The sequence below is a fragment of the Pinus tabuliformis genome, chromosome 1_2 (genome assembly GCF_031772625.1).
Source record: "Pinus tabuliformis cultivar Carrire ecotype Pingquan chromosome 1_2, CPIR1, whole genome shotgun sequence".
Taxonomy (NCBI): domain Eukaryota; kingdom Viridiplantae; phylum Streptophyta; class Pinopsida; order Pinales; family Pinaceae; genus Pinus; species Pinus tabuliformis.
This window is the reverse complement of record NC_142298.1, coordinates 175,451,830-175,470,611: the sequence shown is the minus strand read 5'-3', so window position 1 is coordinate 175,470,611 and position 18,782 is coordinate 175,451,830. Positions and strand designations below refer to the sequence as shown.

Genomic DNA, 18,782 nt, shown 5'->3' with positions numbered 1-18,782 from the left:
ACAGGGACATATCCCCACCAAAGAAAAACTCATACCTGTCATTTTGGACTTATATGGACTTTGAAAAGGCCGAGCAACAACTTCAAACTGCTGGGGACTTGCTGGCCATCACCAAGATGTTCAGGGAAATTTGGGGGTATTCCAGGAATGTATATTCAGTTTTGATAATGGACATTGCCAATTGGGCAATATGATCATTCTTCCCATCCATTTTTTTCCATATTTTACTGATTCTAAAACTGTTGTACAGGTTGTAGCTCAAAATATGGGTTTTGTATGATGAACATTGATTTGGGTTTTTGGTGATTTAAATATTGTCTTTTCAGCAACACAAGTATCCATGTGTAACACCCCCAGGTTTCCCAATCCCCTCTACTTTTTTCAATGAAGCTTCTCTTCCAGGTTTCGAGATCCATGTAGGCTATCCCCTCCTTCAGTTTTCAGTAACATATACATTTAGAAGAATATTACATCATTATAAGGTTTAGTATGATCAGTGTTGCGAACATTTCGATAACATCCAATTTTATCTTGTAATCACGATTTTTTGGCCTAGCCGATGTTTGACGATTTTTACCAATATTTTGATGGTATCTTGATTTTGCTGATGTTTTACCAATATTTTTCCGATTTTTACAATTTTCTGGTTTTCCGGACCCTTACCGATTTTATCCCGATGTTGATGTTCACAACATTGAGTATGATATCTCTGTTAATTATCCAACACTAACACTCTTAATTACACTTTCAAAATCTATGTAACACACTTCTCCTTGCGCTGTATTGGCTTAGGCTAAAGCCCTAGAGAGAGAAGTGTGGGGATAGGTTCACTGGTGTGAGGCCTGGAGGATGATGGAGACTCCTAAGGGTAGTTGGAACTTCTAGAGCAACAAGGATCTGTGACTTCCTTCTCAGCCTATGCTAGAACCCTGGAAGGGTAGTGATATAGACTAAGGGACTGCAAAGGCAAAGAAGGGGGTGCACTACCTTGGGTTGTGCTGAGTATTGGAGTAGGTGTGGTCTATGGTTGGGTGGAACATCTGAGGTTTGCAACCAGTTCATGACAATTATAAAAGATAAGTGCCATATTGTCATTTATATATTTCTACTATGTTAATTATGTATTTGTGCATGTTTATGGTTTATATGATTATATGTTGTTCTGGTCATATTAGATGCTGCACAGCATATAGTGCGCATTAGCCAGGCATGAGCAGAGTTGAGTCATGGTGCCGGGGGTACCTAAATGATAATATTATAGTAATTATACCTGGTGGGGTAACCAGGATGTGCTACATTGTGGTAATGGAGCCTGGTCAGTATAATTATCCATGGTGAATAAATTATCGTATCAGAGGTACTGCAAAGGCCAAAGGAAATTTAAAAATTCATGGTATCAAAGTTGGTGTATAGTAGTGTGGCGGCTGGCCCAGCTGGTGGGCTGAGGACGCTACATCAAAATCCCAGGAAATGCAACATCTCAAAGGGCTGATCATCGTGGTTATTTCTCTTGTTCTTCTCATGTTTCGGGTCGTCTCAGATTTTACATATTTTACATGGGTGTCCAGGGGTTTTTCAAGTCTAATTCTTCCACCATCCTAACCTCAAGAATTCTGTAAAAAATCAGATAGTAGTGATTCAGATTGGACACTAAATACTTGAATAAATTCCTATTCAATCACCTTCCTAATCTGAAATATGAATCTAATCTCTTTACAGAATGCATGCAGGTATATTCTGAAGTGTTTTGGAGTGGTTTTCAATACAGCTGTAACAATTTGGGAATGTCTTTTAATGTAATCATCGCTAACAATAAATATGAGGGAGAAAAGTTCATGTCTCAAAGACCCTTTATGGACCTCATAGCAAATAGAAAGTAGTTTCACTGCATTTTCCTAAAGCTAAACTGCATTTTGCTCATGTCTAGAGGCCAATAATGCAATGTCACTCAGCTTTTTCAAAAGACTGCATAATACTATATAGTATAGAGACTATTATGTTTGGTGAATTCTAAATTTTTAATACTTATTATTATTATTGTCATTCCTTAAAAAATTTGGAGGTGCACTCTAACTGTCCTGGAGACACGTCCCCATCCCAAAAACCAATGCAACATAGTCCAGAAATTTCTTATTCGAATAATAATATGCAAGTCCAGACCTTACAAAATGACCTTTATCCGGTATAGCACACAAGATTTGGAACTACGCCACTGTATTTGAATACATGGATAAGAAACTTTAATTGAAATAAATATGCTGAAGACATTGATCGACTCCTAAATGAGTATGTTCATCATATAACATGAATGGAAAATTCATAATGCACATAAAATTCACATCTATGACAAATAGCTACTAGCAAAAACAAAAATGACACCCTCCCACCTTCCCTCGGCAAATATACAAGTCACGATCTCCCTGTATGTTCATCATATAACATGAATGGAAAATTCATAATGCACATTAAATTCAAATCTACGACAAATAGCTACTAGCAAAAACAAAAATGACGACCTCCCTCCTTCCCTCAGCAAACGTAAAAGTCACAATCTCCATCCCCCTCCCTCTTTCACACATACATGCACCTGCACCCACAAGCATACACACAGAAAGTGGAGGTTTACCTCATTTCACAATTCGTCCTTTCCGATATCATCTTTGCTTACAGAATCTCTGTTTTTATTAATGAAGTCGGTGATGTCCTCTTTTGATCTATCTCCCTCGTAGTTCACAATCTTGCCAGTTGCAGAGACCATATATAATGTTGGATACCCCTTTATGCTAAAGGTCTTGGTAGAAATATCATTACTAGTGGCATCCTGGGTGTGAGAAAAAGATGGAAATCATATCAATCAAGCTACAAATTATGTAAATAAAAATCAGCAGTAATAACAGATGATGTCCACTTATCTATGTACCTGAAACATACTCTATGAAAGATGCCATAATATGATGAACTCAAATAAATAAAAAGTATTAGTGTTCCCTTCATTATAAAGGCTCCAACGTATATATTCAGACTTCATCTACTAGGATTTCAACTCTTCAACAATAGGTGTGTGTCAGAGACTGCATAAGTCATGAACTGCACGAGTTTGCAGTTAGGCCGTGAAGACATCAATGTTCAATGGGTATCATTGGGATAGATTCCAGACTGTGCAAACTTTGCTCATCTGTGAGACTCGTGTATTGAATACCCAAAAGAACATCCCTTTGTATTATCACTACAAGGAAACATGCCTAGCCTGTTACGACTCACATCCCTGTATGTCTCCTCTTTTTCACGGTCTGACCATAAATGCATTTTAAATTTTTTTTCGCAAACAATGACTTTGATGGCGTTGGCATGACATGATGCATTCAGCAGCTTAGAAGTAGCTATCCTAAGGAACATGAAAAATTTGACTTGCCAATTGTACACGGATATTTATTGTTTTTATCTTGCAAACTAGATGAGAATCAAATTTCTATAAAGGAAAAAGTATCCCAGCTTTTGATTTATATTTACCATGTACATTGATGAAAGTATGTATCTTGCCAGACAGAAACCATAAATTCAATGAACAAGCATCCATTTCATATTTTTTCAAACCACCAATATATGCCCCAAGCCCCACACTCTCTTCGCACTTTGTATGAAGAAAAAACAAGTGATAGTTGGAGCCAATTCAGCTAACACATCATCGTCCTCGTCCTATAAAGTTGTGCAAAATGTAAAGAAGTGATAATTAAATGACGAGTCTGGGATATTCTATTCTGATAGCAAATTTGACCTGCAAAAGTCTCAAGGACATAGCAAATATATCATCTGTAAGGGCCTTTTAATAATTCCAGAGGTTTGGTGGGAGACAATTCAATCTAGAGTCAGGCTTTTGTTCGTAAATTTGCCACGCGCACTAAAAGGCAAAAGATCCATATCATCAGCAGCATGACTATATTTCAATTTCCTGCAAAGGAATTTTATGCAATTTTGTGAACACCATTGCTGATTACACTTCCAAAAAAATATCTTAGAGAGAGTGATAGACACTACTCATGCAAAGGAGAATGGCCCTCATCCACTGGTTACCAATTCTAAGGAGCACAAATGAGCAGCTGGGAATCTTGTAGAGTCACAAAATTGGCATACAAAATGTGTTGTTGTGATAATTGATGATGAATCCTGAATATTTTCTCTGCCAGCAAATTTGAACTATGGAAGTCTCAAGTACATAGCACACTATATCATCCATGCAGGCTTTTTTAAATCATGTCCTTGAATATTTCCTTTGAAAAGGTTTTGAATCCCCTTATAGAGGATTTAATCTAGAGTCTAGTCATTGTTCATTATTTTATCAGCTCTCTCAATTGCAAAAATTCCATATCAAGAGTGACATAACTATATTTTAATTTCCTGCAAATATTTTTAAATAATTTTGCAAAAATCATTCTTGAACAACGATCCTAGTGAAATTTCAACCATGCAAAGGATACCCACTGTTAAACAAACAGAAAGTGAATCATATCCCAACATTTTCCTAGAATATATGAGCATTAGAGATGTACCATCTTAGCTATCACCACATCACTTTCATTTTCATAGGAAATGGCCACCTCTTCCAAAGTGGGAGCCAGTTTCTTGCAATGTCCACACCAAGGTGCATAGAACTCCAAAAGTACTGCAAACAGTACCACGACAAAATCATCAACATAAGGACCAACTAGCTTCAGAAGTTTACATCGAGATATTGCCCAGATCACTGACATAATCATAAATGATTTCGAAAAACAGTTCTAATTAGCTTTGCTTCCATTATTACTCAGGGGTTTTAAAGCAAAATATATGAGTGAACAACTACAAATCATTACAGTGATCCTAAATCAAGCAACTAAGGATTAAAGTCTAACACTCAACATAATGGTCCTAAAGATAGTAACAATAGAAACAAACAAGCAAAACAGTAAAACAAATATTGTGCGGTTTGTTCATGCAAAATGCCCTAACATTACACAAAATAAAGGTTTGCACTTCATATTTTCATTCTAAAAACTAAGAAAATTAAAAAAACACAACTGTAGTTTGCAGAATGAAACAATGTAATAACTGAGATCCAACTTTCCTAGAGTGATCAATAACTGAAGACATTATTTACATTAAAGCTACTATAGTTACGCTTATAACAACAATTTCAGTTTAGCATGACTAAAATTTCAGTACTTGTAAGGATGAGGAATCATCTCCTCTTTGAAGCTTGACCAGAACAGGTAGCTTTCATTAAAGAGGCTTCATTTTGATGCTTACAAAGGCTTTTCAGATAAAAAACAAAAAATTACCAAATTGACCTGAGTCTAACAAACCAACACACGAATCAACTAGAATATGACCTATAGCGGAGACTCAGAAGTAGACATGCACAACAATGTAAATACCACCTAGAATTAACAGAGAACCCCAGAAGACTCTACTCATGAAAAGTAGTGTAATTGCAGTTTGCTAATGAGTGTCAACTAAGTCTAGGTAAAAGCCACCTCCAAGCTTAAAAGAGAAGTCAAGAGATTGCTATACATATCCCCATGATCCAACGCTAAAGCTACTAATCAACAAATCACATAACCTAGGCACCCAAGAAAAATTTTGTAGAGCTAGTGACATATAAAAAGCAAGCAAGAAAAACACCAAAGGGATGTTGACGAATGTAACTAGTGTCACTCTTCATAATTGTATTTGAGTCATGATGTAATATAATTATCAAAAAGAAAGAAAAATAATTTTTTATTATTGAGAAATTGACTTATTAAAGCATGGGCTTCATGATTGGGTCAATTATTTATAGGTCATAGCCTCCATTACAAGCTTCTAGGGTTTATGTCAAGTGCCCTTGTCCATGTCATAATGTAAAGAACCCTTCTTGAGATTTAATTGTCAAGAAAGAAATTTTTTTGTGTAAATTAGGTCTTCTAGGCCGCCTCCTCCAAGTCGGCCTCAAAGAAGGACAAGTCGGCCTAACTAAGGGGCAGAAACACCTCTATAAAGGAAAGTCAAAATTTCAAAAGTACAAGAAAGTTGAATTTCAGTAGTGCAGGCAGGCCGAAAAGTGCAAGCAAGCCGAAAAGTGCAAGCAGGCTGAAAATTTCAGGAGTGCAGGCAAGTCTGAAATTTTGAAGAAGTTGGGGCCGAAATATCTAGGTTGTTGTTGGGCTATAGCTACTGAACAGAAGGAGAATATTGAAAGTTGTTGTATCACATTAGAAATTGACTTGGTGGAGGAGGAAGGTCTGTTGGGTCTAGGGTCTTGGTCTATCTCATTTTGAATCTACTAAAGGAATATTTTTTTACTGGGTTTCACCTATATAAGGATTTTAGCCGTAGTTGAGCGCCTACATCTGGTGTCCATGATCTTCATAGTTTTGTCAAGATAATTGCTTGATGAGAAGAAGATAAAGGAAGAACATAAAGAAGTTAATAAGAACATCATAATATCAAAAGTAATTATCATATAAGAAAATATTTCTACCTTTCCGATTTTCTAACATGGTATCAAAGCTAAGGTGAAGAAGACGGAAAAAGGCAGGTTGAAGATCTACTAAGGAAAAGGAGATCAAAGAAAGGTCATTAAGGAAAAATGATGATATAAGAAGCTAAGTCTACTATCTACAGGAACTATGTCAAACTCAATGAAGAGAGAAAACAAACTGGGAGCCTCCAACTACAGGGCCTAGAAAAAAAGAGAATAGATCTCATCCTTGAAAAGAACAAAGTTTTATATCTAGTTCAAGGAAAAATCAAGAAGCCTACAGATGAAGCAAAGAAAGGAAAGTTCAAAGAAACCGAAATCTTGGCCATGAACCTAATAGTGGATAGTGTAAAGGACAACCTCATTCTATACATATCCAACATAGGTTCCACTCAAGAAATGTATGAGTCTCTCTCCAAATTAATCACCGTCAAGAACATTGGTCAAATAGCAAGCCTCAAGAATGAATTAAGAACTATAAAAATGACGAAAGACGATACTGTGGCAACCTACTTTATAAGGATATCTAGAATCAGAGATGAACTCCAAGCAATAGATGAAATTGTACAAGAAAAAGAGCTTGTAATTATTGCTCTTCTAGGTCTACTGAAATCTTGTAGTGTTTTTGCATCAGGAATCAACAGTTGGGAGGATACTCCAACATTTGAACAAATGTGGAATGCATGCAGTCAAGAAGATGCCCAAATATCATTAGTAAACAACAAGGAGGAGGATGAAGAAGAGAACATCTCAAATGACTATTCCACTCATCACAAGCAGAAGGGAACCTTCAAGAAGTTCAAAGGACAAAAGAAGAAAGTAGACCCATCAAAGATTGAATGCTAAGGAGCTAAGTCTACTATCTACAAGAACTATGTCAAACTCAATGAAGAGAGAAAACAAACTAGAAGGAGCCTCCAACTACAGGGCCTAGAAAAAAAGAGAATAGATCTCATCCTTGAAAAGAACAAAGTTTTGGATATAGTTCAAGGAAAAATCAAGAAGCCTATAGATGAAGCAAAGAAAGGAAAGTTAAGAGAAACCAAAATCTTGGCCATGAACCTAATTGTGGATGGAGTAAAGGACAACCTCATTCTATACATATCCAACATAGATTCCACTCAAGAAATGTATGAGGCTCTCTCCAAATTATTCACGATCAAGAACATTAGTCAAAGAGCAAGCCTCAAGAATGAATTAAGAACTATCAAAATGACAAAAGACAATACTATGGCATCCTACTTTATAAGGATATATAGAATCAGAGATGAACTCCAAGCAATAGATGAAATTGTACCAAAAAAAGAGCTCGTAATTACTACTCTTCTAGGGCTACTAAAATCTTGAAGTGCTTTTGCATCAGGAATCAACAGGTGGGAGGATACTCCAACATTTGAACAAATGTGGAACGCATGCAGTCAAGAAGCTCAAATATCATTAGTAAACAACAAGGAGGAGGATGAAGAAGAGAACATCTCAAATGACTATTCCACTCATCAAATGCAGAAGGGAACCTTCAAGAAGTTCAAAGGACAAAAGAAGAAAGTAAACCTATCAAAGATTGAATGCTACTATTGCCATAAGATGGATTATTATAAAAATCAATGTCCAAAGAATCCAAGGAATGGGAAGAGAGAAAGAGAACATGCGAATATTGCCAATGAAGCTCCACCTAAGAAGAGAAAGACTAAAGAATCAAAAGTCATGGACTTATATTACTAAGTCCCCTCTCTCTTATCCCTCCTAGTCTTCTATTTTTTAAGCTTTGAATTGATTTCCTTTATATTTTGATTTCCATAACTCATAGACTTCTTGAATTGCTTTTTAAGTTGTAGGTGTCCCTCCAAAAGATTGAATTAAGAGGAAGCCTCCACCATTTTACCAAAAGATAAGTATTTTGTTCTTTGTTTTCATCTTTTCATGTTTGTTTTCCTCCTAACATCAAGATTTGTTTGTAATGTATGGTAATAATCTTTTCTTTATAATTGATATCCTTCAAGGTTTGTTAAGAAACAACTGAAGATATGTCTTAGACTATAAACTTTGTTATAAAGTTCTCATGTAAAAGGTATATTCATTCTCTTTTGAAATTGCTTTACATTACTAACATCGTTATATCTAGGGTTTTGAATCACAAAGATTCTTGTTAGGGTGATTAATCATTAGATTGGATCTACGGTTCTACCCTCATTATATTATCAATCTTGTTGAACCCTCAAAAGGTTCATTGTAAAAACACTAACCTAAGGGTATGTCAATATTTAGGAAATCTAGAAAACATATTCATTTTATGTGTAAGGTTTTGGTATTATAAAGACCCTAGTCCTTTAGGGTTTGTTGTTAATGTCTATGTTATGTATTAAAACCCTAGATATTTAGGGTTTGGTGAATTAGGGTCTATGAGCAAAACCCTAATAATATTTATAGGGAGATCCTAGGAATGAAACCCTAGGTGTATATTCTTCCACATGACTAAAACCCTAGCCTAGAGAAAATTGTTGTATATCTAACTTCAATGTGTTGATGCATCCGAGATATGTATGTGTGAGAAAGCTGATTTAATTATTGATTACTCATGTTTTTAGGATTTGTAACAAAGCCCTATTTAAGATTGATATTCTAGGATGTGATTATTATAGTTTTGATAAAATATATGGCTTGCAACAAACCCTAGTAGAATCTGGCATGTATATTCTGAAAATTGATGAAACCTTAGATGTATAGTAGGAATGTTATTTGATTGAATTACTAATATCTAAGGCTTTGTGTCTTGAAGATAGAATCTAGGAATTATGACTAAACCCTAGCAAGAAGTTGAAGTCTAATATGTAAAAAGATGTGTTTCTTGTTGATTATGAACCTAACTAAATTTAGGCATTTGATGTCTAAAGTCTAAATGCATTGATACTTCCAAGATGCTTTTGTGTGTTTGTATTTGTTGTACTTGCTATTAAAGTTTTGTAGGTACATAATCTTCAAATGATGAAGATGTCCTTATGATAATGATAAAGCATGATGAAGGAAGTTATATAAGATGACCTTGAGGTTGTAAGAAGGAATGAAGCCATGACAGGTTCTTCGATGTTATAGAAGAAGGAAGTGTTTGATCTCCCCAAGTTAAGAGGGAGCATGGTTAGAAGAAAAGAATACATCCCCCAGTTAAGAGGGAGGGCATATTATGATAGTCTTGATACCTTGAAGAAGAAATCGAAGAATGAATGAAAGTACTACAATGTATTAAGGATGTCTTGGTGTTGCTAAAGAAATGAAAGAAGAAAAGCTTCCGACTAGTTGCATATGAATAACTTGATATACATGGCATCAAGATGATTAAGGACCCTGAAGGTTTGTGTTTACTTGAATATTTGAGAGTTTATTATTGATTGGAATTGTGTTTGAACAAGTAAATCTCTCCGTAAAAAGGTTGAACACTTTGGAAGCATGCTTGGACAAATGGATATCTCTAGTTTAATAGGGAGAGTTGAAGAATCTAATGTTGGATGTTTGGGAAGACATCTGGTCGGCCTGTGTGTTGATGTCTAGATCCTGAAGAGGGAGGGTGGCGTTGGTCATGGAGCTTCGACTTTGGATATGCACCTAGATCCCTGGGTTGATGGTTAAGCTAGTAAGCCTAATGGTACCTAGAGTGGCTAAAAGCTTGAGCCCATCTTAGCCCCACCTGGATAGAATACCCTAGTCAGGTATCTAGTCCGCAGCATTGAGTGTGCTAGAACTCTTCGTAGTTTATTTTGAGATCTTCTATGTACCTCTATATATATGTGTGTAATTATGAATACCTCCCTAGTTAAGAGGGAGTGCTGAAGAATGTAACTAGTGTCGGTCTTCATAATTGTATTTGAGTCATGATGTAATGTAATTATCAAAAGAAGGAAAAAGAAATTTTCATTATTCAGAAATTGACTTATTAAAGCATGGGTTTCATGCTTGGGTCAATTATTTATAGGTCATAGCCTCCATTGCAGGTTTCTAGGGTTTAAGTCAAGTGTCTATGTCCATGTCATAATGTAAAGAACCCTTCTTGGGATTTATTTGTCAAGAAAGAAATTTGTTTTTGTGTAAATTAGGTCTTCTAGGCCGCCTCCACCAAGTTGGCCTCAAAGAAGGACAAGTCAGCCTAACTAACGGGCAGAAACACCTATATAAAGGAAAGTCAAAATTTTAGGAGTACAAGAAAGTCGAATTTCAAAAGTAGTGCAGGCAAGCTGAGAAGTGCAAGCATGCCAAAAATTTTAGAAGTGCAAGCAGGTCCAAAATTCTGAAGCTGAGGCCAAAACTTTTGGGTCGTTGTTGGGCTATAGCTACTAAACAAAAGGAGAATATTGAAAGTTGTATCACATTAGAAGCTGACTTGGTGGAGGAGGAAGATCTGTTGGTCTAGGGTCTTGGTCTATCTCAATTTTGAATCTACTGAAAGAAAAAAAAAATTACTGGATTTTCCCCTATATATGGGTTTTAGCCCTAGCTAGGTGCCTACATCTGGTGTCCATGATCTTCATGATTTTGTCTAGATAATTGCTTGATGAGAAGATAAAAGAACATAAAGAAGTTAATAAGAACATAATAGTATCACAAGTAATTAACAATATAAGAAAATCTTTTTGCCTTTCCGATTTTCTAACAAGGAATTGTGTGGGAGCCATAAGTGCTAGGTTCTTCCTAGCCACAACTAACTCTCTGGTCCAGAACATCATTCTAGAATTTTCAATTGGTTCTGTCTATAGGAGCGCTATATAGAGTTGTGTTACCAAATCTTCATTGCACAAGGTGTGGCTGTAAAGAAAAAAGGAAGGGAGTGCATCAAATATTAAAAGGGGAAGTGGAAAATAAAAAGTAAAAATTAGAATAAAAGGGGATTATTGGAGAGGAATTCATAATCATGGGAGTATGTATATAAGTTCAATGGGAGTATGTATATAATCATGAAGATAACATTAGTAGTTCCACTGATTGGTGCTACAACCAAGGAGAAGAGATATGCAAGGTTGGGTTTAAGATGCATGTTAAGGAGAGTCTTCCAACTATAGAATGAAAGAAGTAATCTTCACTTTGCTGTTAATCATTTTGCATGTGTTGGTTATAGTTGCATGAGAATAGTATTTCAACAGGAATGTAAAGAGAATATGAACTCCTTTCTTGTGCCATCCATTGATGCTTACAGATTTTCAAGGGTTGCACAAAGAATGCCCACCAGTTACAATTTTCTCAATCTTATCTACTGCAAATATTCATATTTCTAATTATATATTTATTAACTAAAATTAAACATGAAGTTATGAAATATCATGGTTACAAATATGAATCATTATTATTTAAATTTATTTGTGTGATATGTATATTATGAAATTTTTTCCCAAAGAAATTGTTTGTAATTTTATTTATAAAAAGAAAATTACAACATAACAAATTGAATTGAATTGATTTGTTATTTTCATTATTACTTCCATTACTTTTTACTTTTATAATTACGCTGACATTATGTTTTACTATTATTGATTTTATTTGATCTCATCTGACGCATTGCAACATCTCCCCCACACTGGGTTATAGAGCATCTCTCGACACAACAAATTGAATGAAACCAACTTGTTATTTTTATCACCTTTTACTTTTTTAATTGAGCGGTTATTAAGTTTTATTATTATTATTTTTTTATCCAACATTTCATCAAACACATCCCTACAACATTACCCCCATAGCAAGCTATAGAGCACCTCTTGGCACAATTAGGATTAATGATGGCAATTAAGCACAGGCTATTCATTGGTCAGAGTGCTAATAATGTTTTAACCTATTATGTGGCAAACAATCAAAAAGCCTAGTGTAGAGTCGCTTCTCTTCTTTTAAAATACTTGATGTGTTTAGGAATATATATCAATCCTTTCATTCTACGTTAGAAGCCTCAAGCAAATGAGGTATAATTTCCCAGCCACAGACAACTTTTAGGATTAAGAGGGTTTGCATGTGTGGGAACCATTATAGTATGTTGGAATAAACCTGCATAGTCACCACTCTCTTCTCCTTTCCTTCATCCCACGTCACTATACTTACGAAGATGTTTAGAGTTTATTACATTACTTCAAACAAAGGCTTAACTGATCCAAGTGGGATGTTGGTGGCCACCCGCCTATCCCACTTAGACCCCCACAACTATCTCTTTCAGTTTTTCAGTGTCCTTATTTGTAGCACAATTTACTATTTTTGGCAGTTTTTCGGGTTCTGAACTTCCGGAGCCGTTTTGAGGCCCTAAACGACGTTTTTTGGGAAAACCGGGAGCAACATGGGTTGTAGACCAATGCTGCTCATTCAAAAGTTGTAGTCCTCGAATAGATCTTTCTAACAAGGTATTGTGGCGTCAAACGGAGATTGTATGCCACAGTTACGACCTCGGGAAGTTGATGTACCAATTTACCTAAACGAGGCCAATAGTTTGGCGTTTCATCTCCCAGGGTTTGGTTTTTTTGGATGTTTAGGGTTTTCCATTGTTTCTCAACAATAAATAGGCCTTCGAGCCTCATTGTAACACAATTCAGAGGCATGTAGCCGCCACATCTCTTCTCAGAGATAAGCTACCATCGCCCGAGCTAGTTTATTTCAATTTCTGTTTGTAAGCATATTTCAGTATTTTACATCAATGAAATGAAGTATTATTTCTGTTGCACCTCTGTATTTATGGTCATATCTGTAATTTGTTGCGTTCCTGTTTAAATTTGGATTAGTGATATCAGAGCGGGTTGACTCTTTCTCTATTTTTCTTTGCATGTCCCCAACGAAGTCGGGATATAAGGAGTTAGGGCTTGAACTGGTCGAACCTTTGCAAGACCAACTTCACAAATCCCGACGGCCTCCCATGGCGGATGGAAAGAAAGACGAGGGGGCAGGAGATCCTATCAAAATCTTGCTTGAAGAAGCCCTCGAGCGACAAAGGAACACGATGATGGACAACTTTGCCAAGATCCTTCAGCGGCTACCCAGGGGCGACACACTTACTTCCAACAACTACTATGGAAACACAGCGGCTACTTTTGCACTTCTCAAAGCAGCCCCCCACATTAAAGACTGGTGGGAAACCTACTGCGAGCAAAAGGATGAAAGTACGGGCTCACTATTTTCAGCTGCACCCACTTGAAATTCATTCTGAGATGCCATCAAGGAACAATACTACCCTGTCAAGAGCTATGAGGACAAATACATAAAGTGGACCACGTTGCGGCAGGGAAGGGACCAAGATGTGTCGAAGTTCACAAATATTTTTCATACCCTTCGCACAAAGTTGGGTATCAAGGATCCTGAGCTGCATTTGGTACTCAAATATCGCGACTGCCTAGATAGGTACATCTAGGACGAGATGGAGTTCTTGAACATCTCCTCGCTTGGCACGGCATACAGATACTCTGTCAAGATCGAGCAGAAGATTAAACAAAAGAAGCGAGACTTTGGATCTGCAAATCTAAAGAACAAAGGACAAGGCCAAGGCGGGGTAACCTAAGACAACCCGTCGAAGCCACAAGAAAAGAACACCACCACGAAGTCAAAGAAGGACACAGGAAAGTGGTGTGAGTTCCATAAGAGCCCCACTCACAACACAAGTGAGTGTCGGACCAAGCAGTCGCTGGTGGCCGAGTTGAAGGCTTCAGAATCAGATACATGTTCCGACCCTGAGTCAAAACCTGACAAGGGGAATGACAAAGGGAAGCAAATCATTGATGCGGAGCCCAGCGCCACTGTTGCCATCGCCAAGGTCCAGAAGAATGAGCCCGAAGATCCAAATGAGGGGGAGCGTCTTTTCCACTCACAAATGTGGGTGAAGGGTTCACTACTACAATTTATTGTCGACAGTGGTATCCAAAAGAACCTTATTTCAGTAGAGGTCATGAAGCGGTTGGGACTACCAACCATACCACACCCGCAACCGTACAACATCGGGTGGCTTCACCAAGGACGAGATCTCCAAGTCCGCCAGCAGTGTCGCCTTCCCTACAGCATCAAGCCCTTCACAGATGAGGTATTGTGTGATGTTGCATCAATATGATGTATTATTAGGCCAACCATACTCGTGGAAGCGACATGCTATGTATGAGTCAAGGCCTCGCGCTATTATTATTTCTTTGTGTAATACATTATACATGATACCGGAGGTAGACCCACCTACCGCCACTTCTTTGATCTCTGCTAAGAAAGGCAGTAAGATCATATCCCAGACTACGAAATTTATTTTCTGTCTGGTTCGCTCCCAAAGGGGAAGATCATTGCCACATCCATGACCCCCGCAAAGGGTTCCTCCACGCAGCAGTAACAACAGATGGATACGGTCATGAAAGAATACAGGAACATCTTCTCCTCACCCACAAGGGTACCGTTGCACTGTCAGGTCAAGCATTCGTTCAATCAGACTCCTAGAGCACCTTTACCCAACGGGTCGATATATCGCCGCTCCATTCTGGAAAATGCCAAGTACAAGCAGCGACATGATCAACATTAGGTGCCACACAAGTTTCAGGTGGGCAACAAAGTCCGGTTGAATTTGCAGAAAGAACGCCTTACCAGAGCCCATCGGAAGCTCAAACCACTCTGATATGGTCCGTACACCATTATCAAGGCTATGGGAAACAATGCTTTGGTGCACAACATTCCCCCATTCCTTGGCTTGCACCGAGTGTTCAATGTGTACCGCCCTCGACCATGCCTCCCACCATTACTGGACACATCAGAAATTGCAGAACAACTCACCACGGACCAAGTTCAGCAGAAGTTTCCCCATCTCATGGAGGCACTCAACGCAATGGGAACCATTGCTTCCTAAGGGGAGAGGAATGATCCAGGTGGATGTTGGTGGCTTGGACCCCCACAACTATCTCTTTCAGCTTTTCAGTTTCCTTATTTGTAGCACAATTTACTATTTTTGGCAGTTTTTCGGGTCCTAAACTTCCAGAGCCGTTTTGAGGCCCTAAATGACGTTTTCGGGAAAACCGGGAGCAAGTCGTAGACCAATGTGGCTCACTCAAAAGTTGTAGTCCTCAGATAGATCTTTCTAACGAGGTATTGTGTGCGTCAAACAGAGATCGTATGCCATAGTTACAACCCCGGGAAGTTGATGTACCAATTTACCCAAACGGGGCCCATAGTTTGGTGTTTCATCTCCTAAGGTTAGGTTTTTTGGATGTTTAGAGTTTTCCATTGTTTCTCAACAATAAATAGACCTTCGAGCCTCATTGTAACACAGTTCAGAGGCATGTAGCCGCCATTGCCCGAGCTAGCTTATCAAAGATAAACTACCATCGCCCGAGCTAGTTTATTTCAATTTTTGTTTGTAAGCATATTTCAGTTTTTTACATCAATCAAATAAAGTATTATTTCTGTTGCATCTCTGTATTTATAGTCATATCTGTAATTTGTTGTGTTCCTGTTTAAATCCGGATCATTAGCAGATGCCAAACGGCCAGCAGGTAGATGTTAATAACCAAAATCTACACTTGGGACTAAGGACACCGAGTGATTTATGGAATATTATTCATTGTGGACTCAGTTTTTATAAGAATTGCTCACAGCTATTCAATGTATAATTCATCTTATATCTAATTACCTTTCTGTCCATAGTCAGTAAGATTTCAGATGTTGCAAGCACTAATTTTTCTCATTTATATATATATTTTTTAAAACAAAGGATGCTAGGACACAGGGAGAACAATGCTCTTGCCAAATGCCACATCACAATCAAACATAGGACAGTTTTAAAATTGGCAGCAGGAACAATCAATCTAATAGAAATAATTCTAAGTTCTCAAGGTTTGTTTTCTAACAAACCTGAAGGCCAGTTTTAAAATTGGCAGCAGGAACAATCAATCTAATGGTACTAACTCTAAATGCCAAAGGTTTATTTTCCAACACACCTGGACATTCAGGCTTTAGCAAGAAATAGTAAATATGTGCATTGCGGTAGCACGGAAAATAGCAAGATCGGCATCACAAGGTTAAAACTTGGAAAGGGAATATGACTGATCTACACTTTGCTGGGTCCAATCTAACAACTTTGCTATTATCTGTATAGGACAATTCTTGAACGTAGTGGTGTGCACTGTGGACAGTAGGAACCAAAGGTCAGACAATGCACTTTTATGTGAGTTGGAGGGCTGAAGTCTGTATAGAGTGAACAATGACTAGGCAAGTCCTAGGTACTCGAGCACTTTCCAAGACAAGACTTTTCAGTGACATTTGCTATCTAAAACAGCAATCCAAGTTGAACAAACTGGAAATTTAACATAAGCTAGTAATCCAAGCTAAACAAGCTTGACTTTGCGTTTGTGCTTAGGCATGCTGACATGTCAAATTTGAGAATGTTTTACACTAATAGCTAGAAGCTGCAGGGATAATTACAGATAACATTAGAAAAAGTGACAATTCAGACTGCTAAAGGGCTTTTGACCTTTGGTTGCAAAATAAAAGGTCATATCACTAAATTTTGAAGTGACTACTCCAATCGAAAATTACAGTTGACGTTGAATGGCCTGGAACTTGAACTTGAGCTCCAATTAATCCAGAAAATATTAGCTGCAGTTGAATTATGCTAGTCATTTTGGAAACTGAGAATGAATAGGGTAAAAGATCAATTTTAAGTATCATTTAGCTTCGTGCTAAAAAAATATTTTCTTCAAGAATTAGTTCTTTGGATCTAGGGATAATGTTAGATTCCATCCTCAAACTGCAAATGGAAGTTACTAATTGGGGATGTCGTGAACTCTTGATAATAAAGTATATTGATAGTTCTGTTGGTAGGAAGTAGGCTGACTATTCACAATAAAGTACTTAAATTCTTATCCAATTCAGGAACATCTAGTCCCTAGTGGTTGAGGTCAAAAGCTTAATTTCATACTCTGAACCTCTCTCACTCCTGCTTTTTTGAGTTTGAACAAAGTTCCCCCAACATTATATCTCACGTTGAACCGAGTCAGAATAGGGTTGGCAAAAACTAAACTTCACATGCAAGGAGGTGATTTCCACAGCAAGTGTAGTAAAAATAACTTGGGTCTTCTAGCTTGTTAATAAGAACTGCTTAAAAACAAAGTATTGAAAGAAAATATATATATATGCACAAGTCTTCTAACCTATAAAATTAAATCTCACGTGCATACAAAGTCCAGGTCCATTACATGCAAAAATAATGCTAGTGAGCATCATATACCATGCTGATAGTGGCAAATAATACTTGTCACAGGGTTCAATCAATTTGAAGTTTAAAGCTCAAATCAGGTAAATCTGAAAGCCCTAATTAAGATTCACCAAACTTTTGAACAAATTCAACACAGATTTCAACAGTTATCCCAGGCGTCGACAGAGCATCCCACAGGTCACTAACTATTGCAAGTGTCAAATTGTTAATGGAAGAGGATGATCGCATGAGTTCGGAAGTCCAACAGAAGTGCAAGGAATTTGATTAGGGGATGTATGGCGTGAAACCTACACGACTCTTAAGCATTTTATCCTCTGTTAGAATCACCTCAGCAGTGACAAGAACCAATCAAGCCATGCGATGCTTTGATGCATGCATACATTACAGGTCAAAAGACAGTCAACGCGAATTACAGGACTAAAAGTGCTGACAGATTATGTTGTTATTCACGGGTACTTATTAGTTCAATGTTATTATAAAAAAATTAATCTCATATATAGCATAATAGCATATATTATAAATGAGTCAATCTCATATATAATATATATTATAGATTAAAATAAGTTATATCAATCAGAAATTGTAATTTTATCAAAATATATATGTATGTGTGTGTGCGTGTGTGAGTGTGGTTATAAATATTATGTTTATTTTGAAAAATATAAAATATGTATATGGATGAACCTTATCTGAATCTCATCAATAAATTTGAATTCAAACCGAATTTCATCGTTGCCAAACTCAAAGTCCAATCAGAACCATGTGAATTTGACTGCAGATTGTGCCTGGGTTGTATTTACCTTTGGACATGCACTCTTTTCATATAATCTGATGCATATTTTCCAAGACATGACAAGATTCAAACATTTTTTAGTTCTTAACTTCTTCTTGGTCAATGAATTTCCATACAGATTTTGTCAAGAATCTTCCAAGATTATTATTTGCACCTAAAGGCACTCCTACAACCCTGTAGGGCGAATACTTCAACTCTTTGTGTAATGTTGACGTGGACTATAGTGGTGATGTGCATAAAAATGGCTGACCTAAATACCTTGTGTGCTCCATGTTAACCATAGATCTATTATTGCACCACAAAGTATT

The 18,782-nt window shown here is 37.1% G+C and overlaps 1 protein-coding gene across 1 annotated transcript in view; it reads right to left on the bottom strand.

The window, feature by feature from the left end:
- LOC149205056 (protein disulfide-isomerase-like) overlaps positions 1–18,782 on the bottom strand; it is a 60,933-nt gene that overhangs the window by 4,352 nt on the left and 37,799 nt on the right. The window contains exons 9-10 of the mRNA XM_089394878.1: positions 4,548–4,660; positions 2,627–2,821 (exon numbers count right to left, since the gene is read on the bottom strand). Coding sequence (XP_089251004.1) covers positions 2,633–2,821; positions 4,548–4,660 — 302 coding nt within the window. The 3' untranslated portion in view covers positions 2,627–2,632. The remainder of the gene's footprint in view (positions 1–2,626; positions 2,822–4,547; positions 4,661–18,782) is intronic.